The 25,225-nt window shown below is 42.2% G+C and overlaps 1 protein-coding gene across 5 annotated transcripts in view; it reads right to left on the bottom strand.

Annotated features, from left to right (window-relative positions):
* ARHGAP10 (Rho GTPase activating protein 10) overlaps positions 1 to 25,225 on the bottom strand; it is a 256,451-nt gene that overhangs the window by 145,644 nt on the left and 85,582 nt on the right. For 3 of the 5 annotated variants that reach the window (XR_004968109.1, XM_036312230.1, XM_036312234.1), the window contains 4 exons: positions 17,821 to 17,892; positions 7,960 to 8,061; positions 3,173 to 3,283; positions 1,067 to 1,171 (listed from right to left, as the gene is read on the bottom strand). Coding sequence is in view for 4 of the 5 variants with exons in the window: in XM_036312230.1 (XP_036168123.1) it covers positions 1,067 to 1,171; positions 3,173 to 3,283; positions 7,960 to 8,061; positions 17,821 to 17,892 (390 nt within the window). In the remaining variant the exon portion in view is untranslated. Of the gene's footprint in view, positions 1 to 1,066; positions 1,172 to 3,172; positions 3,284 to 7,959; positions 8,062 to 17,820; positions 17,893 to 20,300; positions 20,443 to 25,225 lie in introns of those variants that run through there. The other 2 variants (XM_036312233.1, XM_036312231.1) reach the window with 2 other exon arrangements.

The following is a 25,225-nucleotide window of genomic DNA, read 5'->3' as shown; positions in this document are numbered from 1 at the left end:
AGAAATGGAAAGCCAGGCAGCAAACATCACAGAGACTCCTACCCTCCAACATGTATGCCTCTGATTATGTGCTAGCAGTGTGTCCCAAAGCTCACTCACCATGTTGCTAACAAGGCCTCAAATTACACTAAATAGAACCTGAATGGTTTGTCCATGAGGACACTTTCAAAATCGACTTAAGTATTGAGAGACTCAACATCTAACCACCTGATCGAAATCACACACATTGTACTATTTAACAGATAAAGTTCTCCTAAATCTCTTTACCCAAGACCTACTGAAAGCATGTGCTTTCCAGGAAAATAACAAAGCAAACAGCCACTGTGAACCCAACATATTAGTGACGAGGCTTACAAGCCAGGAAAGAAGTTCCTCATGCGCCAGAAGTCTGCCTTGGAATAAAATCCAACTAACATATACAGGTCAGAGAGGAGCAACTTAGATCCTTACAACTGCAATGCCTTAACTCTACAGTGCAGTGCTCTTTGCATTGTACACAGAGGGCTCAGGGCTGCATAACAAAGGTTATCCTCAGAACTACCCCACAGAGTGTGGGTGACTACAGTTAACACTGCTCTCAGATATATGTAAACGGTGGTAGGAGAGGAGATCCTAAAAGTTCTCATCACAAGGAAAAAAAATACTTTGGTAACTATATGAGGTGACATATTAACTAAACTTATTGTGGTAATTATTTTGCCATATATGTAAGCCAAGTATCTTCTACACCTTAAACTTACACAGTGTTGTCTGGAAATTACATCTCAATAAACCTAGAAAAAATAAAAATTAAAACATACTGGGTGACTTTTCAGAAAACAAGGGAAGAAAAATAAATTGCATGAAGTTTTAAAAAGAGCCACCAGGTGGCAGAATTCCCTGAGCCTCACCCAGTTAAGAGAGCAGTTTGTTATGCTCATTGACCAGAAGGTGGCAATGTAGCCTCAGTTTCTCAATACCAACAGATCAGGCTGGTCTTGGGTTTAAGATTTTGCATGTAACAAATACAGATCAAAAGCACACATCTCTAACATCTTCTAATACCAGAAAGCTTTCATTTCCTTACATTCTGAATGTTGATCTGTAGTTCCATTTTGTAGTGATTGAAGTCTTTGGCAAGTTCATGGCCCTGATGATAGAAAGTAAACATTCCCTGAAAAAATGACAGCATCTAAGACAAAAAAGAAAGAGTCACTTTAGCACCAAAAAACTCAGGAGGAAAAAAAAAAGAATAAAAACAGCCGAGTTATTTCCCCTTATCTCACTGTGATTCTAATGAAGTAAAATAATTAAAAGGAAATCACTCGAATTCAATTAAATCCAAAAGCATCTTACTTAATTTGCCCTTTAAAAAAGAATTTGTGATTTTTTCCCTTTAAATATCAAAGCCATGAGACAGTGTTTATAGTAAAATGTGTAAGAGAAAAAGAATTCTACATCCATTTGTTCTTTTTAGTAGAGAAAATTGCTGTATTTATCATTGAAACGTTATCATTGTAGGTCAATAGAATCTATATAGAAAGTGAAGTCACAAAATCAAAGAGCTAAATGGCAGCCAGGGTAGTGCCACCTGTTTTGTCGAAAAGGACTTTCAGTCACTGGGCAGAGAGGAGCAGTAATTAAGCCCCGGGTTTCCTACCAACTCTCCACCTGCCCCTCTCGATTAGAAGGCAGTTGCTTCTGCCCCACATGTGAGTAAATCTTAAGTGAGCAAAAGTGATTTGGGGTGAGAGTTGAGGAAATCTTGAAATCCATCTTCTTCAGAATGTCACGCAGTGAATAGTTAGGAACTTGGGACTCTGACCTCCATTGGCCAGGAGGGGTCAGTTCCCAACTTCAGCACAGTTAGGAGGCCTTGGCCAAAGTACTGAAACTGACTCTACTTCAATCTGCTTATTTGCTAAGTGAGATTATAAACATATCTCCTCATCGAGTCATTCTGTGGAATAAAATTGCATGAACACAGGAAAGGACTTAGAACACTGAGTTGAATAATGACTGAGCATTGCAAATGCTAAATAAATGTCCATTGTTATCTCAGATGAAAAGAAAGTTCTAAGAAAGAAAAATTTTCCTCTAATTTAGGTTAATTCTATTATTCCAACTGGACCATACCTCCCATGAATGCCAATTTTTCGTTAATCATTACTTGATTTTTTTTTTTGTTTCTCAAAATTATATACACAATGGATAAATTGTAAGGCATGTGAAGTTATACCAATGAAGCTGTTTAAAAAAAAATCAGATACAAAAACATCTACATTAAAATTAATACTGACAAATTCTAGTTTCTTGATTTTTTTGCTAAACCCCACAGTATGAAATAAAGTTTACATTTTATTCAGAAAATAAATATATTCATGTGCATAACCTTTAATACATACAGAACTGAAGCTATTAGAATATCTATAATAATAAAAGCATAATATGCTAATTAGACCAGGCATCCTTCTGGATGACCTTCCTGATGAAGCCAGGGCTGCAAGGGAAGCCCAAGTCCCAGTTGCCTGCCAGTGGCCAGAGGGAAGCCTGGGTCCGAGGTGCCAGAGGGAAGCCGGTGCCGGCAGCCAGGGGAAGGAAGGCCTACTCTTGCACGAATTTTGTGCACCAGGCCTCTAGTATCTATATAAGCACAAACAAAAATCATGTGTTTCTCAAATAAGTATAAAGCAATCTCAGAATAGCACAAAATAGTTTCAAATGTTCCACACACTGGTTCTTAACTTAGGTTGACATTAGTATTGGGAATTGTATTAGAAATAATCTGTTATCAATAATTGTTGAAAGTACCCAAGTTTGGACAGGTGTACTTGCTTTGGAAACAAACTTGAGTAGAGTGAGTATTATCCCTCTCACTCACATTCCAGTAGCATTTCTTTCACAGGGATGTTCATTAAAGGTAACCTCCACCTCATGGCAGAGTCCTGGAGACCACGCAGCAAAAGAAATGATACCCATCACATGTTGCTGTGCAGATGAGGCTAAAAACCACTGACTGATGTGTCAGTGATTCATTCCTTGACCTCACAGCTGTGTCCACCCTTTACAGTTTATGGTGCCCCGCTTCATAGGTGTGCACTACAGCCTCTAGAAACCATTAATGAAAGCTAAAACAAAAAACATTTGTGTCACACCACAAAAATCCAGCAGAACAACCAGCTACAATACTCACAGGTTCCACGAATTCAAACTTCTTTCTTTCTTGGATTTCCTGCAGCTTACATACATATTCGAGAGACAGTTCGTAAAAGTGCTGCCGGTTTTGCTCCACTTGGACGTCTGCCTACGTTAAAATAATTGAGGCTGGTCAAATTAGAGGCAGCAAGGAGTGAAACTCTTGATCACAAGTCAGCAAAACGATAGCCACAGGCCACGTATGGCCCGCTGCCTGCTTTTTCTAAATGAAGCTATATTGAAACAGAGTTATGGCTGTTCCTTTATATACCACTGACGGCTACTTCCCTGCTACAACAGCCGAACTGAGTAGGTTACAACAGGGACCGCATGGTCTACAAAAGCCTAAAATATTTACTAGCTGACTCTTTATAGAAACAGTTTCTGACCCTGGTCTATGTATTGACGTTGGCCCCAAAGGACTGAAGATGAAACAGTAAGAGTCTTCATGAAAAACCCAAACAACTGAAACCCAAGGCTGAACCACACACACAGAAGTCTGAGGCCGGCCAGGGAAAGAGGTTAGGGAAACGCCAGTCACCTCAGCACCCACGAGGGAAGGCAGCAGGTGAGGAAGTCGCACTCATGCCACCATATCAAGAGCCGGCTCTCAGATGGATCAGGCTGGGAAGCCCATGCCTGGTCAGTCCTGCTCCTGAATCCTCACAGTGCCTCGTCCCCAGGGAAGGACCAGGCACCCGATGGTCAGGCACTGCTCTTAAAAAGGAAGGTCCCAGGGTACTCAGTCTAAGCAGAAAGGAATTGGAAGAGGAGCGCAGTTCCACGGAGGAACAGCAGAGAAAGAATTCCGGAACCATTCTTACAAGCCAACGTGTAATATAGTCCCGAATTTGGCTAATTATAATTTTAAAATTATTCATCCAGACATTTTTCCAAAAAGATATACAAAGCATATACTCATGAGTACATAAGACAGTCAAATTAAGAGAGACAGAGCCCAGCCAGTGTGGCTCCGTGGTTGAGCACCCAGGGAACCAACAGGTCCCCATTCGGTCAGGGCACATGCCGGGGTTGCAGGCTTGATCCCCAGTGGGGGCGTGCAGGAGGAGGCAGCCGATCTATGACGTTTCTTTCTCATCGATGTTTCTATCTATCCCTCTCCCTTCCTCTCTCTCTAAAAATCAATAAAAACATATTTTTTTAAAACAAGATAGAGAAAATAGAATGGAGCTTGCCAGGGTTTGGGGGTGGAGAGAATGGGGAGTTAGTACGGAAAGAGTACAGAATGTTAATTTGGGAAGATCAAAAAGTTCTGAACATGGATGGTGATGGTTGCCTATGTGAATAAACTTCATGCCACTGAATTGTACACTTGAAAATAGTTAAAATCATAAATTTTAATTTTTGTCTATTTTACCCTAACAATGTTTTCTTAATTTTGAGGAGAAAAAAAATTAACATATAAGTTTTTCCTGTCAAATGATTTTTAAGCAAAATAATGTTAAGATACAAAAAGTATAACTAACCCCAAATGAGAATTTCTACCTCACACTCATCAGAATCATGATATTTTTATACCTCTAATTAAACTAGAGTTTGCTAGATCCATCACCAGCAGTTAACAGGCACAACTCCCAGCAAAAACAACGTAATTTTGTTGAGTATTTAACCAAATAAAGATATGAGAAGCTATGAATAAATTCTTCATGTTTCTGTTACTGGAAAATGTACTTCAAAAAATTACACCAGGGTCAGATTTACCAAGTTTGTTTTTTTACGTTTTTGCTGATTCTCTCTCCTGGCTGTTCATGATACTGGAATCATCCTAGTATTGCCAGTCAAATGCTACCCATGCCCCTCTAATGGTCTGATTATTCATTAATCAAATTAATGAATCAAATTAATGAATAATCAGAACATTAACCCAGGATTAAATCACCAGTATCCCTGATAATGTCAGTAGCCCATCATTTACAACAACGCCATGGACACCCATGTATACCTTGCAGCACTCTCCTTGGCCTGACTCAAGTCTAAAAGGCAATCACTACATGTGGTGCAATAATAACTATATTTGGTCTGTGTCTCAGATTCCTAGCACAACGCTCCTAAAACCCATGAAATTTCCTGAGTGACAGGAGTGTCTTTGACCATACCTAGCAGCCCCTTGAGAGCACACCAGAGATTATGCTAATGAGGGCATGAGAGGGGGCCCTAGACAGTGATGGAAAGACCTGGTGATCAGAGGGGTGACACTTTCAGACCCGCCCACCACCTCTGGGACAGGAAAGGGGATGGGGAAGGGGACATTACAGATTAGGCTCCATAAAACTCTTACATAGGAACTGATGAGCTTCCATGCTGGTGAAAGCATCCAGGTGCCGGAGAGTGGCACACCCCAGTTTCATGGGGAAACTTCTGCACTCGGGACCCCCTTCCAGATCTCGCCTACGTATGTCTTGATCTGGCTATTCATCTGCATCCTTTCCATTATTCTTTATGATAAACTGGCAAACTGGAGTAAATGATTCCCTGAGTTCTGTGAGCCACTCCAGCAAATTAACTGCAGGAAAACTCCTAATGAATGGAGAGTATTTGAAAAAGTATTTGAAGGAGTGAGGCCTGTGGATCTGGGTTAGAAACATACCAGGCAGGAAGGAGACCAAATGCAAAGGCCCTGTGCATAGAATCCACCTGTCCCAGTCCAGCCAGAGCCTGGCAGTCATGTGGGTGTGAGCACAGGTGGGGTGGGAGGGGGCTGTGGGAAGGGTTTGGAGAAGAGGAACCATATGAAGGTTCACTCAGCTTGTCCTATAGAAAATAAACTGTAGGAATACATTGGTGGAATCAGGAGGACCAATTGAGAGGATGCTGCAGAAATCTGCTGAGGGATGCCAGCAGCTGGGCCAGGGTGATTCTGAGTATATTCTGCAACTAAAGAAGACAGAGGCTGGCAGGCTGGGTGTGGATGTAAGGGAGAAGGCCAAGGACGACTCTAAAGACTTTATCTAAGCAATGTTTAGAATGAGATACGCAATTCGATAGTGAAGTGGAAATGGAAATTAACTCGGGGCATGAAAATCCCTTCAGGATACCAGAAAACAGAGATAAGGGGAGAAGAGAGGCAGCATAAAGAGAACCTATGAAAACAACAGCTGTCACTTCCAAATTGACAGAGGGTAGGGGGGTGTGGTTTTCTATATAATATGGAACAAAGTAGAGAATGAGGGGAGCCCTACCTGCCTAATACAGTCTTGTAGTTCGGATTAAGTGATATAAAAGCACTTTTCCATACTGTCAAATGCCATCCAAATGTCAGTCAAAGGTATTAAAGAGAAAAAAGGAAGTGTGACATGTGGGTAAGGTCAAAATGAACACACACAATTTGCAACTACATTCTGCTGTTTAAAAATAACCCAGGTTTGTACTAGAGTTAATGTTGCTAGTGTCTTTTTTATGCTACTTCAGTAAAGTGTATTTTGTAGTGGTAAATTATGTCAGGATTCCTTATGTGTTTAAAAATGAACAAATGAAAAAAAAATCACACTTTTATAGGATGAGTCAAGAGCCTAACAGCTGCACACAGCATTATTTTCAAGGAAAGCATATGTTCCAAAATGAAAACCACTGAGTTTGCATTCAAGTGTGTGTGAGAGAGAAAAAAGTGGCCGGAAATTTAGAAAAGAGAAAGAGAAAATGAGAGAGAAGATATAAATTCCTTTCTCCTTACGTACAACTCCCTCAAAAAACAAAAAACAATGAGTCTATTAACAAAAGGAAAACAGATGTTCTCTAATGAAATGGAACCTCCTGAATCTTCAGCATTAAATAAGATTAACGCTGCCTTCACATAAGAGCAAAATGGCCTGTGAGCTTGTTAGATTTAATTCATTTCTTCAAGAAATCTTGAGCCCTGACTGGTTTGGCTCAGTGGATAGAACAACAGCCTGCGGACTCAAGGGTCCCAGGCTCGATTCCGGTCAAGGGCATGTACCTTGGTTTCGGGCACATCCCCAGTGGAGAGTGTGCAGGAGGCAGCTGATTGATGTTTCTCTCTCATCGATGTTTCAAACTCTCTATCCCTGTCCCTTCCTCTCTGTGAAAAATCAATAAAATATATTTTTAAAAAAAATAAATCTTGAAAGCCATTCAATAACTCAATTCCTAAAAATAACAACTGTTCTTCAGTAATGCTCTTTAAAACTGTTCCTGTGAATATATACTGAGAACCAAAGATTGTCATACTATGAATCCACACTGAATTGATCACTGTAAGATGTATTAGTTATTCTGTGTCTTGTTCCACAAAAACTCTTTTTCCTTCATTCAGGGAAGTACATATTCATTTTTTTCCATCTCTAATATCCTACATGGAAAGTTTTTAAGTTACATGCACCAAAAGATTGATAGATTCCCCAGTAGGGGGCGTACAGGAGGCAGCCGATCTACCTTTCCCTCACATGGATGTCTCTCTCTCTCTCTCTCTCTCTCTCTCTCTGTTTCTCTCTCCCCCTCTCCCTCCTGCTCCCTCCTTCTTTCTCTAAAATCAATACAAAATATAAAAATATATTTTTTAAGGTTTTTAAAATAAAAACACCTTTTAAAAAAAGCTATACAAATCATATATGGTGACGGAAGGATGCTTGGCTGGGTACTGAACACACAATGTAATATACAGGTGATGTATTATAGATTTGTACACTTGAAACCTATATAACCTCATTAATCATTGTCACCCCCAATAAACCTAATAAAACTTTTAAAAAGACATACACTGCTTATTCAATTTTAGAAATGAATGAATAGAAAAATTAAAAATAATACCTCTTGTAAATGTGAGTCTTTCTTTTTTGCTGATAAATTCAAATGTTTATCAATTAGGGTATAGTTCTTCTCTGTCTCTTTGTCAAACTTCTTTTTTTCTTCCTACAAATCAGAAAAACACAGACAAGTATGATTAAACAGGAAAGGAAATGCATACACATAGTAAATTCACTGGGAAGTTCAAAATATGAAGAATAATCTGAAAGTAAAAGAAGTGCCACTGAGAGTGAAGTCATCTGAAAAATCTATCTGTACTCAGGCCACAGATTATTCATCAACAAGACAGCATTAGAATTGAAGAGCCATTTATCTTTTTTTCCCCTTGAATGGGCTTTATTCCAACCCTGTTATTTTCCAACTCTTCATACTTATCAGTGTTTAGAATTAATGCCATGTCACTTATCCCGTATTTTTTTAAAATGCAAAAGAAGGATATATAATAAGAATATAAAGGTTAAAAAAAGCTAATTTGCACCCGGCCAATGTGGCTCAGTGGTTGAGTGTCAACCCATGAACCAGGTGGTCACAGTTCCATTCCTGGTCAGGGCACATGCCAGGGTTGCAGGCTCGATCCCCAGTAGGGGGCGTGCAGAAAGCAGCCAATCAATGATTCTCTATTATCATTGATGTTTCTATCTCTCTCTCCCTCGCTCTCCCTTCCTCTCTGAAATCAATAAAAACATTTTTAAAAAATCAAACTTGTTATCGATTTGGCACAGAAATGGAATTCACTTAAAACTGAGTTTTTTCTCTATATTAATAACAATAATAATAATCACATTGGGGGGAAAAATCTTAGGGAAAGTTCTGCCTAATTGTCTCCAGTATGGATATAACAATAAGATCCTCTGACCGGAAATGCCATCTGAAGGGCCTAAAATAATACTGAGACTGTGGTTAATGTTATAAACATCTCTCAGATACTACCTACAATTAGCATTTGCTGTCTTTTGCTATAGAAGCTCTTTGAGAAAGCAAGTGACCAACATTTTAATCGCTGAAAAAAACTATCTCCCCTCACTTGCCAACTTAAGCAGATTTTTTAATAAATATTTTTGAGCACCAATGAGAGCACGCTATGTCCTCATGCTGTCAAAATGTTTCCATTAACTGCAAGCTCCCCGACTCTCCAGTGCCTCCTGGAAAGGAACATTCTCTTCCCTGTTTTCCAACTTCCCCTTTCTAAAGCAAAAATAATGAACCAGTCCAGCCCTTTCTGGTATGATCTTGCTCGGATTAGGCAGGAGCCTGAATAAAGCACATACAGTCTATCCCTTTGCATTGGTCATTATTTTTTTCACTACGTGGGAACTACAAACTGCTCCTGTGGGACCCTAGGTCAGGAGCTGCCAGCTCACCTGAAGAACATACACTGCTGGATAAGAGACAGGCGCAGGAACTGAAGTTTATTACAAACTAGCTGCACAACTTCACACACAAAGTTTAACACCTTGGTTTTCTTATCAAGAACATCAGGAAGTATTTTTTGCGCTAGCTCACTCATAGATCCAATCCTAATGTTCCGTATCCTATCCTATACCCATGTGTACGAATAAACTTTTGTTGAAATAGGAGCACTTTTTCTTTATGCCCTAGGTTAATGTACAACCATTTTTTTCTTAAGTTTAAGGCATGAATATATGGTTACTCTGTCTTCTGCTTTTCATAATTATACTCTTCCTCAACTATTGTAGTAACAGAAAAATAAAGTAAAACAAACATGTGGCCATTACTACAAAAATCTACGCTATTTAAAAAAGCTGATATAGCCCTGGCCAGGTAGCTCAGTTGGTCAGAGCGTTGTCCCAGTACGTCAAGGTTACAGGTGCGATTCCCAGTCAGGACACATACAAGAAGCAACCAATGAATGCATAAATAATTGGAACAACAAATATCTCTCTCTCTCTCTCTCTCTCTCTCTCTCTCTCTCTCTCTCTCTCTCGCTCACTCTTTCCCCCCCTATCCCTCCCTCATCCTTCCTCTCTCAAATCAATCAATTTTTAAAGTAAATAAATAAAAATAAAAACCAGAAAAGCTGATATTGTACAGGACACACTGGATTAGGTGTCAGGAGACTCAAGTTCTAGTCATGGCCACTTAGGACTCTAACTGCCCGGAGTCCCAGCATTCTCCGAGCATGTCTGCATAGTTTAAAGAGAACAGGAATGGAAGCCATGCAGCTGCATTTACAACAAGATTACTGCAATGCAAGGTCACCAAGTAAAAAAGGTTCACTATCTTTGCAGATTTCTTCTGACCAGGAATGTGGAAAACATTTCTACTCATGATTTCTTCTGAATCACAACATGGGACAAAAGAAGGAATGATGCTAAAATCAGCATCAAAACACCCAGCATACTCAGCAACAGTGGGGATGGAAATTAACATGTGGGTCAAGTTTGGAATGAAAGAAAAGGGTGATATCAAGGCTCTGTGAAGAAAGAATTTAGCCAAGAAACAACATTACACCCTCCACTGAGAATGGAAATACATTCACTGACACTGAGTATGGTATTATACAAATGCTGCTGTGTTTTTGTTTTTGAGTCATAAGACTTACATAATTATTTCTTCCTGCATCTGTTCTCAATGCCCTTTAGAGTATTATTGTTTCTTTGTGCTCATATAACTTTTTGTACTGAAATAATATGAATTATTTCTTTAACACTGCAATATAGGATATATATATATATGTGTATGTGTGTGTGTATATATATAGATATATGAATTATCCTATCTAATAAAAGAGAAACATGGTAATTGGCGTACGACCGCTACCCTTCCCATTGGCTAATCAGCGAGATATGCAAATTAACTGTCAGTCAAGATGGCGGCCGGCAGCCAGGCAGCTTGAAACTAACATGAGGCTTGCTTGCTTCAGTGACGGAGGACTCCAACATTCCCCGCCTGCCGCTGCAGGCCTCTGAGCTGCAACTCTAAGCAACTATGTAACAAATACAGAAGCTAAACAAAACCCCAGAAAACTGCTTTAGTCCGCCAGACTTCAGCCAGCAAGATCGCAACATTGTAAAAAAAGGCCAGAAACCTGCTTTCAGCAGCCCTCAAAGCTAAAGCTGGCCCAGAATAAAAAAAAGGAAAAGAAAAAAGGGAGCAGTTGGGAGCTTCAGCCCTCAGCCCCTCACCCAGACTGGCCAGGCACCCCAGTGGGGACCCCCACCCTGAAGGGTGTGTGACCAGCTGCAAACAGCCATCATCCCCTCATCCAGGCTGGCCAGGAACCCCAGTGGGGACCCCCACCCTGACCCAGAACACCCTTCAGGGCAAACCAGCCGGCACCCACCTGTGCACCAGGCCTCTACCCTATATAGTAAAAGGGTAATAGGCCTCCCAGCACCGGTGTCAGCGGAGCTGAGAGGCCTCCCGGCACCAGGATCAGTGTGACAGGGGGCAGCGCCCAAACCCCCTGATCGCCCTGCAGCTCTGTGTGTGACAGGGGGCGGGGCCACAACCTCCCTATCCGCCCTGCTCTGTTCGTGACAGGGGAAGGCGCCCCAACCCCCTGATCAGCCCTGCTCTGTTTCTGATAGGGAGGAGCTCCCCAACCCCCTGATCGCCCTGCGGCTCTGTGTGTGACAGGGTGCGGCAACCCAACCCCCTGATTGGCCCTGCTCTGTGTGTGACAGGGTGCAGCGCCCCAACACCCCCCCCCCCCCGGGCCCTGCTCTGTGTGTGACGGGGTAGAGCCATAACCTCCCCATCGGCCCTGCCCTGAGTGTGAGAGTGGCGGCGCCCCAACCCCCTGATCGGCCCTGCTCTGTGGGTGATAGAGGGCGGCGCCCCAACCCCCTGATGGGCCCTGCTCTGTACGTGACAGGGTACAGAGCCCCAACCCCGACTGGCCCTGCTCTGTGCGTGACAAGGTACAGAGCCCCAACCCCCTGATGGGCCCTGCTCTGTGAGTGACAAGGGGCAGTGCCCCAACCCTCTGATCCGCCCTGCTCTGTGCGTGACAGGGGGTGGCGCCGCAACCTCCCCATCGACCCTGCCTTGAGTGTGACGGGGGCGGTGCCCCAACCCCCCAATCAGCCCTACCCTGAGCGTGACGGAGGGTGGCATTGCAACCTCCCGATCCGCCCTGCTCTGTGCATGACAGGGGGCAGTGCCCCAACTCCCCAATCGGCACTGCTCTGAGCCCGACCAGGGGCTGCACCTAGGGATTGGGCCTGCCCTCTGCCACCCGGTAGCAGGCCTAAGCCAGCACATCGTTATCTCCCGAGGGGTCCCATACTGCGAGAGGGCACAGGCCGGGCTGAGGGACCCCCCCCTCCCCCCTGAGTGCACAAATTTTTGTGCAACGGGCCTCTAGTCCTATATAATAAAAGCCTACTATGCTAAGTATCCGGTCGACTGGTCAGCCATTCAACCAATCAAAGTGTAATATGCTAATGATATGCTAAGGCTGCTCAACCACTCTTTATAACATGCACTGACCACCAGGGGGCAGACAGTCGATCAGTCGCTATGATGTACACTGACCACCAGGGGGCAGATACTTCAACCAGTAGGTTAGCTGGCTGCTGGGGTCCAGCTGATCGGGACTGAGAAAGACAGGCCAGACACACCCTGGAGCCCTCCCATGGTCCCTCCCCAGCTGGCCAACTTCCCATTTCCCTCCCCGGCTCCGATCGTGCGCTGGTAGGTCCCTCAGCCTGGCCTGCGCCCCTTCACATTTGGCACGACAGCAGAACGACTGGTCATTATGACACACATGGACCACCAGGAGGCAGATGCTCAACACAGGAGCTGCCCCCTGGTGGTCAGCGCACTCCCACAGCAGAGAGCAGGCCTAAGCCGTCAGTCAGACATCCCCCAAGGGCTCCTGAACTGCGAGAAGGTGCAAGCTGGGCTGAGGGACCCCCCAACGCCCACCCCAAGTGCATGAATTTTGTGCACCGGGCCTCAAGAGCAGTGGTTCTCAACCTTCCTAATGCCGCGACCCCTTAATACAATTCCTCATATTGTGGTGACCCCCAATTTAATTGTTACAAATTGAACATAATTAAAGCATAGTGATTAACACATTGTATGCAGGAAACGTATTTATACGTTCTACCAGTGTAGTAGAGCGCGGGACACGTATTAATACGTTTTTTATAGACTAGCGGTAGAATGCGGGTAACGTATAAATACGTAAACTAAAGTTATCGTATTTTTACTGAACGTTGCCATTTGCGCAAAAAATGGCCCACGCCACCTGTTAGCGCGCGATAAAAACTACCCACAAACAATGTGTTAATCACAAAAACAATATGTAATTATATATGTGTTTTCCGATGGTCTTAGGCGACCCCTGTGAAAGGGTCATTCGACCCCCAAAGGAGTCACGACCCACAGGTTGAGAACCACTACTCTAGAGAAAGAGAGAGAGAGAGAGAGTGTGTGTGTGTGTGTGTGTGTGTGTGTGTATAATTGAGCAACATAAGACAAAAGGCTCTATCAAGGTTCAAATTAAATACAAATGAAAGCTTTTTTATAAAACTGCATTACAAACTCAAGTACTAATATAATAATAAAGATTGGGTAGCAATATAATGACTAAAGCAAGCTAGAAGAGGAACTCATTAAGGCGGGTGGAGCAGTGGAAAACCAGAAAGCCTATCTACTCTGGAGGGGAAGGCAGCCACCACAGCTCCAGCACATTTCTGCCTCATGGAAATGTAGGCCCAGCCTAGAGGCCGTCCTCTGATTTTTTCTGGAAGAGCTGAAAAACCCAGTGATTTTTAAATAGTGGTAACAAATTTAAAAATGTTTTGACATGAGTAAGCCAAACAAAATTATGTTCATAGGTTAAATGTAATTAATAATTAATGGGAAGTCAGCTTGTCATTACTAATAAAATCTCACATGCCAAAAAAAAAATAGTGAAGAGCTATTACTTAAAACAGCAAAATTGGTCAAATAAGATGCACACTGTGTAACTGGTAAAGGAAATTCATAAAGCTAAGAACCACAATTTAAACAATCAGATCTTCTGAGTACATTAGAAATGATGTGTGTGTGTGTGTATACATACATACATATATATACACACAGAGACACATATATACAAATATATTCACATACATAAAAAGGTGTCATTACAAATCACTGAGGAGAAATATATATATATGTTATTCTCTCTCATCATTGATGTTTTTATCTCTCTTCCTCTCCTTTCCTCTCCAAAATCAATTTAAAAAATAGTAATAAAAAAATTAATTCCAGGTGGATTGAACTAGTAACAGTAAAAAATGAAGTCATAAAAAAAAAAGTATTTTCACAGACATCAGAAGACAGAAGGGCCTTCAAGTCAAAAAGCAACAGAAGAAGCCTTTGCAGAATAGCATTTAAATAAGTTCTATTATCACTAGAAGTTTAGCTCTGGCTGTGCACCAAAAGTTCGTCGGTTGGGCTCCTGGTCAGGGCACATGCCCAGGTTGTAGTTTCAATTCCTGGGGTACATACAGGAGGCAACCAATCGATGTTTCTCTCTCACATCAACATTTCTCTCTCTCTTCCTCTCCTTACCTCTCTAAAATCAATAAAAATGTATTAAAAATAATAGTAAGCTTTGCTGTACCCATGTGGTTTCGGCACACCCCTCTTTACTGGAAGCCACATTTTCATTACCTGATTGCTTGAAAATCTGGAGGAGCGATTCTAAATTCTCCCACTGTAACTCTTACAGAGATCGGGCATTTCTCCGTGTTCTTACACCTCAACTTGGCTTCTATGTGGGTTGGGACCTGTATTCGTTTCCTGCACCTAAGTCAACTATTGACAGTGCAGTGTGGACACTTGGGAATAAGCGACAAACCCTGAGGGAGGCAACAACGCTTCAGAGGAGATAAGAGTTGAGCTAGGCTATGAGGGACACTGACCAGCAACCTGGTGTGACACAGCAGAGACCCACCTGTGTCCTGCGATGGAAAATGGGGCTTTTTCAACAGAGATGAGAATGTGGTAAATAAGAAAATGCAGCAGAATCTACAGAATGAAGGGACACGCCCAGAGTAAAGAGAGATGACTGAAGGAACATACAGCCACAGAGAAAAAGCAAACAGTAGAAAAGATACCTTGGGGCTTTTAAAAAATCCAATTTACAAAACCACCTAGCAGTTTAGATGACAGTAAAACCACAAGTTAAACATGTAATTGGGATTGTAGAAATTGGAGAAAAGAGTAAACAGAACTGAAAGAGCTTCGAGATGAAGGCGAAGGGAAGGGCAGCACCAGATGGGAAAAAGGAGAAAAGACAAACATTTTGTCATTCACATCCAAAAAAATTCTGCTGTGGTCAACTTTTAAACACTTTTTTTTAATCCCCACATGAAACTGCCTTATGCTATTTCAAAGAAGATCCTTAACCTAAGAGAATCAGTTGTGTGTGTGTGTGTGTGTGTGTGTGTGTGTGTGTGTGTGTGTTTTCTTAAGTATCCCAGGTAAGTAGATAAACCAGTGGAACAAGACCAATGTGCTTGTCAAAATATGATTAAATGTTTAGGAAGCAGAGATGTAGAAAATAATCAAATGCCCCGATTACAAAGCCTTCTAGAATTCTCAGAATTGGTTACTTATTAGATACCTTATAGAGTAAGACGGAGTAGAGGCTACTAGGAAACAAAGAATCAAGCATAGTCTTTTCTCTTAAAGGTTTAGCAATCTAATAAAAGAAGCAGATGTTTATCTATTACAAGAAGATCACCATTCTCTATTCTTTATTATAATATACAAGACTGCTGGTAAAACAAAAATAAAGGCTTCTGCCTATGACCTACAGTGACTGGCCTGCTCAAAGGTAACATCAATAGGTATAACAGGCAACACACATACTGTACAGCACAAGAAGGTAGGATGGATCCTTCATAAACTTGAAGCCAGAAGAACAATGAGGAAATAAAAAAGGGGGACTTTGGGGTAGAATTTGGCCACTAACCAGCTCCAGGCATAAACCAAAACTATTAAAATAATTTCTCATTTTCATATGGCAGTTTCTTTTGCAAGTTGCTTTATAGGCTATACTCTGAACAAGAAGCTGGGGACATTTGACAGAGAGGAGTCAATGGAAAATCCAAGGTGAGGAAGGAATTTAGGAGAACCAAGCAGGGTGGATAGTAAATAAAAAGAAAATATATTTAAATCACAATCATGTTTCTTTTCCAGAACATAATCCTTGCCATACAACTACCATCATTGCAGTAAAATAAGAAAAATAATAAATGGACATTTGTTTGCATTCAATACCTACCAATGAAATGTTAAAAGAGAAAAGAACTAAGATGTTCAAGTTTTAAAATACCCTAAGAAGACAAGATCATAAAACAGATAATAAAACAACAAAACAGAGCAGTCAGAGCCCCCAAGTCCTTCATGTTACACATCAGAAACTAAAGCCCAGTACTTGTCCACGTCTCAGGTGGGAAACCAGACCACCAGTGTCCTGCTTCAAAGCCAGAGAACACAATTCAGCTTCATGAAGCTCAGCTAAGGATCCCAGGAAGGAAACTGGAGACACCCTCCCTGACCTACCCTCCCTGACCTCGCCTCAAAACATAGCGTAGCCCTGGCCAGGTGGCTCAGTTAGTTAGAGCATCACCTATACACCAAAAAGGTTGCAGGTTCGATTCCTGGTCAGGGCACATACCTAGGTTGCAGGCTCAATCCCCAGTGGGGGTATGTATGGGAGGCAACTGATCAATGTTTGCCTCTTTCCCTCCCTCCTTCCTCTCTTCCTCTCTCAAATCAATAACCATATCCTTGGGTAAGAATTAAAATAAATAAATAAATATAAATATAAATATATATGTATATGTGCATATATATATATATATATATATATATATATATATATATATCCTAAGAACTGTAAAATACTATACCAAAAAGAAATGTCTAACAGTTTAACAAATGGCTTAAAAGAAAATTGATTCCATAAATAGCAACTAAAAACTTGGTGCTCTTTGGGCCCATCTGCATAGCTACAGCCACTGAGGCCTCAATGTTAATTTGTTTTTTGTTTATTTTCAATTTAATAGTATATTTAGGATGATAAAGAAAAACACTTCACATACCCAACACTTCACATGGGGGGGGGGGGGCGGGTGGTACAAATATAAAAACTCTCTTCCCTGCTTAAAACTGATGTTATTCTCTTCTCCTTGGGCCAAGCCAAAAATGGTTAACCACGCCCAGAATGTTACTTTTTCTCCCTGGAGTACATGGCACAAAATTCAGAGGAAAGGTTAGTGGAATTTATTTCTCTGGGATAATCTCAAAGCTCAATTCTAAGGAAAACTTTAGTAGTTGCTAAATATATCCCAGGCCCCCTGTGGCAGCATCATACATTATTCCCAGAAATCCTGGCTCACTCCTCCAACCCTGAGCGCAGTGTACTTCACTCATCCTGGATGACCCAGCTCCTATAACAACACTGGCAGCTCAATAAATGGAAGGAAATCACATCCCAATAGCCTAACAGCCTCTTCCTAGTTTCAGTGGCTTCATGGTAAGTTTCTAAATAGCTCTCTAACCTCATGGCAATGCTCCACTCCTCCATACAGAGTTAGGCACTTCCTATCTGGGTAAACGTGTTGCTTGGTTCAAGACAGTCTTAAAACTCTATATGGAATAGTGCAGCCCAAGAAGATTACTAGACGCTTCATGGCCCTGTCCAGGTTTTTTGTTTTGTTTTTCATTTCATATCCCCCCCTCCCCAGGGGAAAATGCACATTTAAAACATAAAACAGCAGATGGTTTATTCCAACAGCTCCTGCGAAGCTGCCAAGCGTGCGTAAAGTGCACACGGAGGCACAGAGGCACCGACGTTTTCTGTTTACAAGTGTACTCAAATTAGACACCAACCTTTACAGCTCCCAGCTGCTCTTTCCTGAATTTTTCCAAGGGTTTAATCAGGGTTTCAGTTACACTTAATGCCTAGAGAACAAGGGTGATAACAAAAGAACATCGGATTAGTTTTCCCAAAAGGAAAAAGTTAGTACTGCATTTCCCTCTTGCATCCCACCCAGAAATAAAATGAACAACACTTTTAACTGCTTTATCTAGCCCCGCCAATGCAGCCATTGAATCACTTCTAAATTTATGGACACACTAGGTTCTCCACAAATATTTTCAGGGAAGAGGAGGTGGGGCGCCACGCCAGGGAAATGCACCACCCAGCCCCACACAGCTCGGGGAAATAGCAGGAGGGTTGTCTTTACATAACAACGGGGTCTGTCACATCCATTAACAGAACACTTCTGTTTAAGGGTGTTCTTTCCCCTCCCTCTCCTCAGAAATTGAAAAGTCAATTACATTCCTTTATTAGTTATCAGACTACATTATGTTCAGGGCTAGGTTTGTGGCTGCAAGTTTAAAAACACTCAGTCTGCCCTTCACAGCTGAAAATTCCTGGAGAGGATTTAAGGTGCCAGCGAAGCAGCAACCCCAGAGCTCATGGGTTAGTAAATATTGGGCGTGTTGGCACACGGCACAGAAGACTGACAAGACAGCAGCCACACACGCGCTCTAACCACAACTGCACTCACTCTTACACTGGCTGGGGAGGGCTTTTCATTTGAAGACAGAATCTATAACAAGCAATGCTGAAATGCAAATAAGAGGGAACATTTACCTAAGGAGAGTGCATTTAACATCAAGTTAACGACTTTCTTAGCCTCTCTTTCCAGGAGACCAGAAACACCCAGAATTGTAAAGTGTTTTAAGGTTCCCTTTTCTATAATGTGCCACCCCTATTTTTATCCCAAACAAAAGCCCCTAAAAATTAAAACTAAAAATCACAGGAAACAAATACATGGCTTAGAATAGGAAAGGATATTTTTTTAAATCCTCACTGATTTTAGAGAGAGAGGAAGTGACAGAGAGAAACATCCATCAGTTGCCTCCTATACACACACCCTAACCAGGGATCAAACCTGCAACCTGAGTATGTGCCCTGACAGGGAATTGAACCCATGACCTTTTGGCACACGGAACGATGCTCCAACCAAGTGAAACTTTAAGCAAAGGTTCATTTGCAGTGTTTCATTGTGTAAAGGTTTCTCCCAAAGAGGCCATTCACCCTGTGTGGTAGGGAATCCTCATGATGCCCGGAGTTTGAACTCTCTTCCCCTGCCTTGTCATGGACAAAATAACCATCTGGGAGCACCTCCCTTCGCTTCCCTTCCTGAAATCTGCAGGCCCATTGTACCAACGCTTGTTTGCTCTTGATGTCCTACTGCAGGGAGTGAAGGGTCTGTGCTCCTGTGACAGTTTAACACTGGTGCATGGTCAGTGTTAGGTCGGAGAGAGCCCAGGATCAGATACATGCAGACATGTGACGAGATAATGGACTCCCCCTGGCATTTCTGGCAGATCAGCGTGCCAGACACAGATACAGGCTTCTCTCTGAATCCACAACGACCCCCACACAGATACTGACTCATTCCTGAATACCTGGCTGACCCCTCTGCAGCTGAAACTTCCTCAACTGAATACCTCAGCTCATGTCCCCGCCCCTCACCCAACTGCAGTACAAAAAAAGCGCCACCCTCCCTGTTGGTGTGAATCCACGTGCCCTGTCCTTGGGGTACGTGGGTCTCCCGGGGACGGGGGCGCAGAAATAAACCTTTTCCTTTCCTTTCTTTTCTGATTCACTGGACTCTCTATTTCTTGCGCCGCCTCCTGAGCCACCTAACCTAACAGTCAGCACCCCATCTCCTCCCACGTTAGAGATGGTGAACCATGACTTTTGGTTCACATGACCCTTTAGATGTGCTCTCATCTCTTAAAAGCTGATCCATCTTAAATCCATCTTTAAAAAAGAAGAAACATCCCCTCACTTGACCTTGTGTTCCCTTCCAGCAGACATCTCTCTGCTCTGTCTTCATGAACAGCATTCTGAAGGGTTATTGCCACAGAGGTCTCACTTTTTGGTCATTAACTACCTGCTTGTTAGTTCTTTCTTAGATATCGCTATGGTCTCATTCCTTCTTTATCCTCAGCTCACAGTTACACAGCCTTTCTTCTTTCACCCAATGCTGTGATGGCTTGTTTCAATCTTCATTGCTGTGTTCCCCTCCTAAGCTTCCCTTTCCTGACCCAAGTGCTGGGACCTTTTCCTTCTGTCCTCTACCCATCCTACCTACGGCCTTCCATAACTTCAAATGCATCCACTGCAGATGTCTTCCCGCTTTGTATCTCTGATCTACACTTCTTTTTCAGGCTGGGGACCTGTCTCTGTTTCCCTAATTTTTTGGGTATCTCTTGGAGAGTTTGAGCATGGGACAAAGTTTGAAAAGAGAGGAGAATGAAGGGAGGATCATTACAAACAGTGGCCAGCGCACTTCCCACAGAGCCATGAACATTCCTGAGCAGGACGGCTGGCCCTTGGAGACAGGGAAGCAGGAGTTTCTGAAGACGTTCATCTGCCTCGTTGTGAGATCCTTCTTTAGCCATGCAAGGAGAAGGTGGGTGGTCCCGTTCATCCTGGGTGAGAGTATTGCCAACAGAGTAAACACACCAGCATAATATGACACTGTATGCACAGTGCTGGCAAGCTGCATGGAGCAGGCACCTGAGTAAGAGAAGACTTCCTGAAGGGGAAAATGCAGGGCTGGGCCCAAACAGGGTACAGGAGTTCTCCACACAAAGGGTGATGGTACAAAGAGAGGGGGAAACAACAATTTCAGGGCATGAGACCACAAGCAGCTCAGTGTCACTAAAGCAGCTGAAGAAGTCGAGTCAGGATCAGGTGGGCACCTGGGAAACGCTCAGAAAATGCTAATGTAGGCACCAATAACATGGTATATGAAGGGCTTTTAAAAATGTGAACCTTGCCCTGGCTGGGAGGCTCAGTTGGTTGGAGCATCGCCCTGTACACCAAATGGTGGCAGGTTTGATTCCCTGTCAGGGCACATACCTAGGCTGCGGGTTGGATCCCTGGTTGGGGTATGTATGCGAGGGGGCCAATCAATGTTTCTATCTCACATCAATTTCTCTCTCCCCCCCACCCCCACCCCTTCTTCTCTCAAAAAAAAAAAAAATCAATAAAAACATCTCCTCAGGTGAGGATTTTTCAAATGTGAATAGTAAAAACCCATACTCTGTCCTTCAAAAGGGACCACACCACAGAGATTACACAAGAGCAATTTTTAGGTCATTATATTTTCTTTCCACTTGGAGAATTAATGTGATGCAATCTCTAACTTCCCAGGGCTAACACTAGTGTAGGAAAAGAATATAAGGGGTTTCTGTCTTATTGTTTGTGGGTCAGTAAGTAAATCTTCAAAATAGGAAAGTTGTAGCTGTGTCAGATAACACTATATCCAATTCTTCAACAACAATAACATAAAAAACCATTTTAACATAGAATTCATTACCATTTTTCTTGAAGAAAATCTAATTGTGTAACTTGTGAACTGAACTTTAAGCATTCTATTCAAGAACAAAATAATGTAGCTACTAAAAGCTTCAGTAAGGCAATGTGGGTTGAGCAATAAGGATTGTTTTCTGGAGTCTCTCACTTCCTTTTATAATCTCATAGAAGTACTGTATAATATTTGTTAGTAATACGTGTCACTGAAGTTTTCTAATGCCAAGACAGGATTCTTCGCCCCCAGAAACAAATGAATGCCAAACACAGCTCCCCCTAAAACTCTGAAGGCAAATTTCTGCTGATGGCAGTTTCCCAATTTAAGAATTAGCTAAAGTAATGATGTTGGGGAAAGCTTTCTAAACCAGCATAATAGAAATCAATCAGATAATTTAAAGCGAGAGGAAGCAAATATAGAATGATTTAAACATATACATATAAGGTTACATAACCATATTTTTTCTCATAAAATATTTGAACCAGACACACACACACACACACACACACACACACAAAAGGAAGCTATGGAAAGCCTTTGCTAATGAGCTCTCGAGAGGGTTCTGGATAGTCCAGCTTACAAACAGACTGTGTCCACACAAACAGAAAGCATGTGAATTAATCAGCTGCTCTCACCTTGGAGGAGGGGTCAGCCAACTTTTTCTAAAAGGCCAGCTGGTAATTAATGTAGACTTGGCCACCACACGGCCTCAGCTACAACTACCCAATCCTGCTGTTACAGCACAAAAGCAGTCATGCACAGTATGGAAGTGAATAAGCATAGCTGTGTCGCAACAAAATTTCATTTACAAAAACAGGAGGGGTAATGGGTTTGGCCCATGGGCCACAGTTGACTGAGCCCTGCCTGAGAGAATCATCTTGAGGACAGAGGCATAAGATGTTCTACTCACTCTTATCTGAGTGCATATTTTAATATATATTTACCAAATTTGCAGAGGACCAAAAGTTGGGAGCAAAGGTTGAAATATTAAATGGGAAAGAATCTCAGTTCTACTAACTCTCAAGCTGAAAAGAGAGATTCCAAAGTAGTGCCATAGAATTTGACTGGGACAAGCAATCTATCGTTTCAATGCGGAAAGGCTCAAGTGTAAAAGGTATCTTAACAACAGTTTATGTGAATGTAATAGTGGGCCTTAATAGGGGCTTTAATCCCTAAAAATTTGTGTTAACTGAGGTTTAGCATGTGCCAAAGTCGTCATAAACTGGCCTAGAAGATTAATGAACACATCCATACATCGGTTACGTATATACTATTTGAATCCAAACAAGGTGATCATTCAATTGTGTTCCATTAGATCAGAGCTTGTCTCAATAGTATGGCTACCACATTTCAAGAGGGACATTTTCTAAATGGGGCAAAGCAGGAATGTGCCTAGAATGCTAAAAAGGTGTAGGAGGAACAGGTAAGAAAACCAGAGGTGTTTAATGGGATTGGGGATAAAAGAACATTTAAAGGGACTGTGAAAGCTGTCTTTCGATATATTTAAATGAGTACTGCTGGGAGAAGTGAAAAATCATTTTGATTTGCTTGAAGAGGACACACCAGGTCAGACTTGGGTTTACTCTCAAGAGGAACTCACTAAGACCAACCAGGGGTCACGCAGTGTGGTGACCTATAGCTGCTTCTGCATAAACAAGTGGAAGCTAGATGACCAATGTCCAGGGACACTCTGCAACAGATTGTTGTACTGAGAGAAAGCTGGCCTGAGACCTCTGAGGTCCTATCCCTCCCTCTGATTGCAGGACTCTGGAAGAAGTGGAAGTACGAACTACATATCAATGTTGCCTTATCATGTATGATGGCAAACCACAGAATCCACTAGAATTTCACACCTCAACATAAAAGAACGGGATTATCATATAACAGCCTGGAGGACTAAATTTTTCTCCACTAGTCAAGTCTGAAGTCCCTTTTCAGTAGACATTTGGATATAAGAAATTGCATGTCTGAAGAGAAAAGGCTGTGGAGGGAGCAGGAGCGGGAGCAGGGTGGAGAGGGTCAAAGGGAGCATCTGTAATACTTCTGTTGTTGTTGTTAATCATCACCCGAGTATGTTTTTCCATTGATTTTTAGAGAGTGGAAGGGAGAGAGAAATACCAATGTGAGAGAAAGAAATATCAATGTGAGAGAGAGACACATCGATTGGTTGCCTCCCACATGAGCCCCGACCAGGGCCTAGGATCGAGCCTGCAACGAGGTACTGCCATTGGCCGGAATAGAACCCAGGACCCTTCAGTCCGTGGGCTGATGCTCCATCCACTGAGCCAAACTGGCTAGGGCTGTAATACTTTTAACAATAAAAACAAATTTAAGAAAAAAGAAAAGGAATGGTAGGGCGGTCGCTTTTCCTACCTCAATAGTTTGAGCTGCAGCTGAGAAATATGCTGACAATGTGGCTGATCAGCAGAGAATCAGACCCCACTGTGGGATGGAACCACTGCCACTACTTTAGACTCCCCCCTCATCCGAGACCAAAGGCCAAGTCCCTGATCTAAATTCTAAAGAGAATGGGGCTTAGGGACAAAACCCATAGTCAGTAAAAAGGCAACAAAGGCAAAATTACATCCAATGATATCTTTAATACAATAAAGACATGAGTAAATCTGTATAAATACTAATCATGCCTTTCTTCTTTCTTTCTTTTTTTTCTTTTTGGTTAATCCTCACCCGAGGATATTTTTCCATTGATTTTCTTTTTGAGAGAGAGATTGGAAGGAGAGAGAGAGGAAGAGAAACATGGATGTGAAGAGACACATCCACTGGTTGCCTCCTGCACATGCCCTGACTGGGGCCAGGATGGAGCCTGCAAAGTAGGTATGTGCCCTTGACCAGAATCAAACTCTCGACCCTTCGTTCCTGGGGCCGACACTCTAACCATTGAACCAATTGGCTAGGGCTAATCATGCCTTTCTAATCACTCAGTACTAATGAGACCAGACTGAGTCTAATAAGACAGAAAGATTTATGTCTGTTCTCCACGGCCCTCAGTATTTTAATCCTGGATTCCAAGTCTTCTTGACCCCAGAGGAATGCATTATCTGAGAGCAAACGAGAATTCCACTATTTTCTCTCATGACCTTCCAGACACTTCCCATTTCATTAAAGGGAAAACTCTACTTTCCAATCCCAATGTCAAAAAAGCAACAAAGTAACCATTTGGCAGAGACATATTCCTTATTTTCCTTGAAACAGAACCCTGAAAAAGGGTGCCAAAGGACTATCATGACAGCACATCTCCAAACACAGGGAATATCTTCCCCCAAACTGTCCCTCAGGGAAAAGGGACCTGCTCATATAAGAATTCTTAGAGTTTCCTTAAGGAGTGCACTTCCCATTATTTTGATCAACAAAGAACTCTAAGCAACTGGTTTCAGATGCTTAGAGATCAGGAACAGTTCTGGGTCAGAAAAGCAAGGGCAATCTAAGAAACGTAAGATTCAGCTGTCATTCTGAAGATGCCATCAAAATGATCAGGGCTCCGTGTTTTCGTGAAGATCGCTTTAAAAGGTGAGTGGTCACATTAAGCAAATCATGAAAACACAGCTCAGTGATACTTTTTTTTTTAAAGACTGTCCAAATTTCCTGCAAATGAGTATTTGTGGCTTGAGATAAAATTTCCAAATTTTATCATCAGAAAGAGGTTTCAAACGGTGCTGCTGGATCCCAACGAACCCAGACAGATATGCCAGGAGGCACTGTGCAAAGCGGTGCTGAAAAGTTCAGAACGTAGTCTGTGATAAACATGTCTAAGGTGTCAGGAGTTGGAATAACTTTTTCATGAAATAAGTGGGAAAACTACTCCTAAATTATACACTGGTGATTTCATTTTAAAATGCGGACACATATGTAAGCAACTAAATAATGAAAGTAGGCATGTG

The sequence above is a fragment of the Myotis myotis genome, unplaced genomic scaffold, assembly GCF_014108235.1.
Source record: "Myotis myotis isolate mMyoMyo1 unplaced genomic scaffold, mMyoMyo1.p scaffold_m19_p_6, whole genome shotgun sequence".
NCBI classification, from domain to species: Eukaryota; Metazoa; Chordata; class Mammalia; order Chiroptera; family Vespertilionidae; genus Myotis; species Myotis myotis.
The sequence above is the reverse complement of the archived record's forward strand: the minus strand, read 5'-3'. Positions and strand labels throughout refer to the sequence as shown.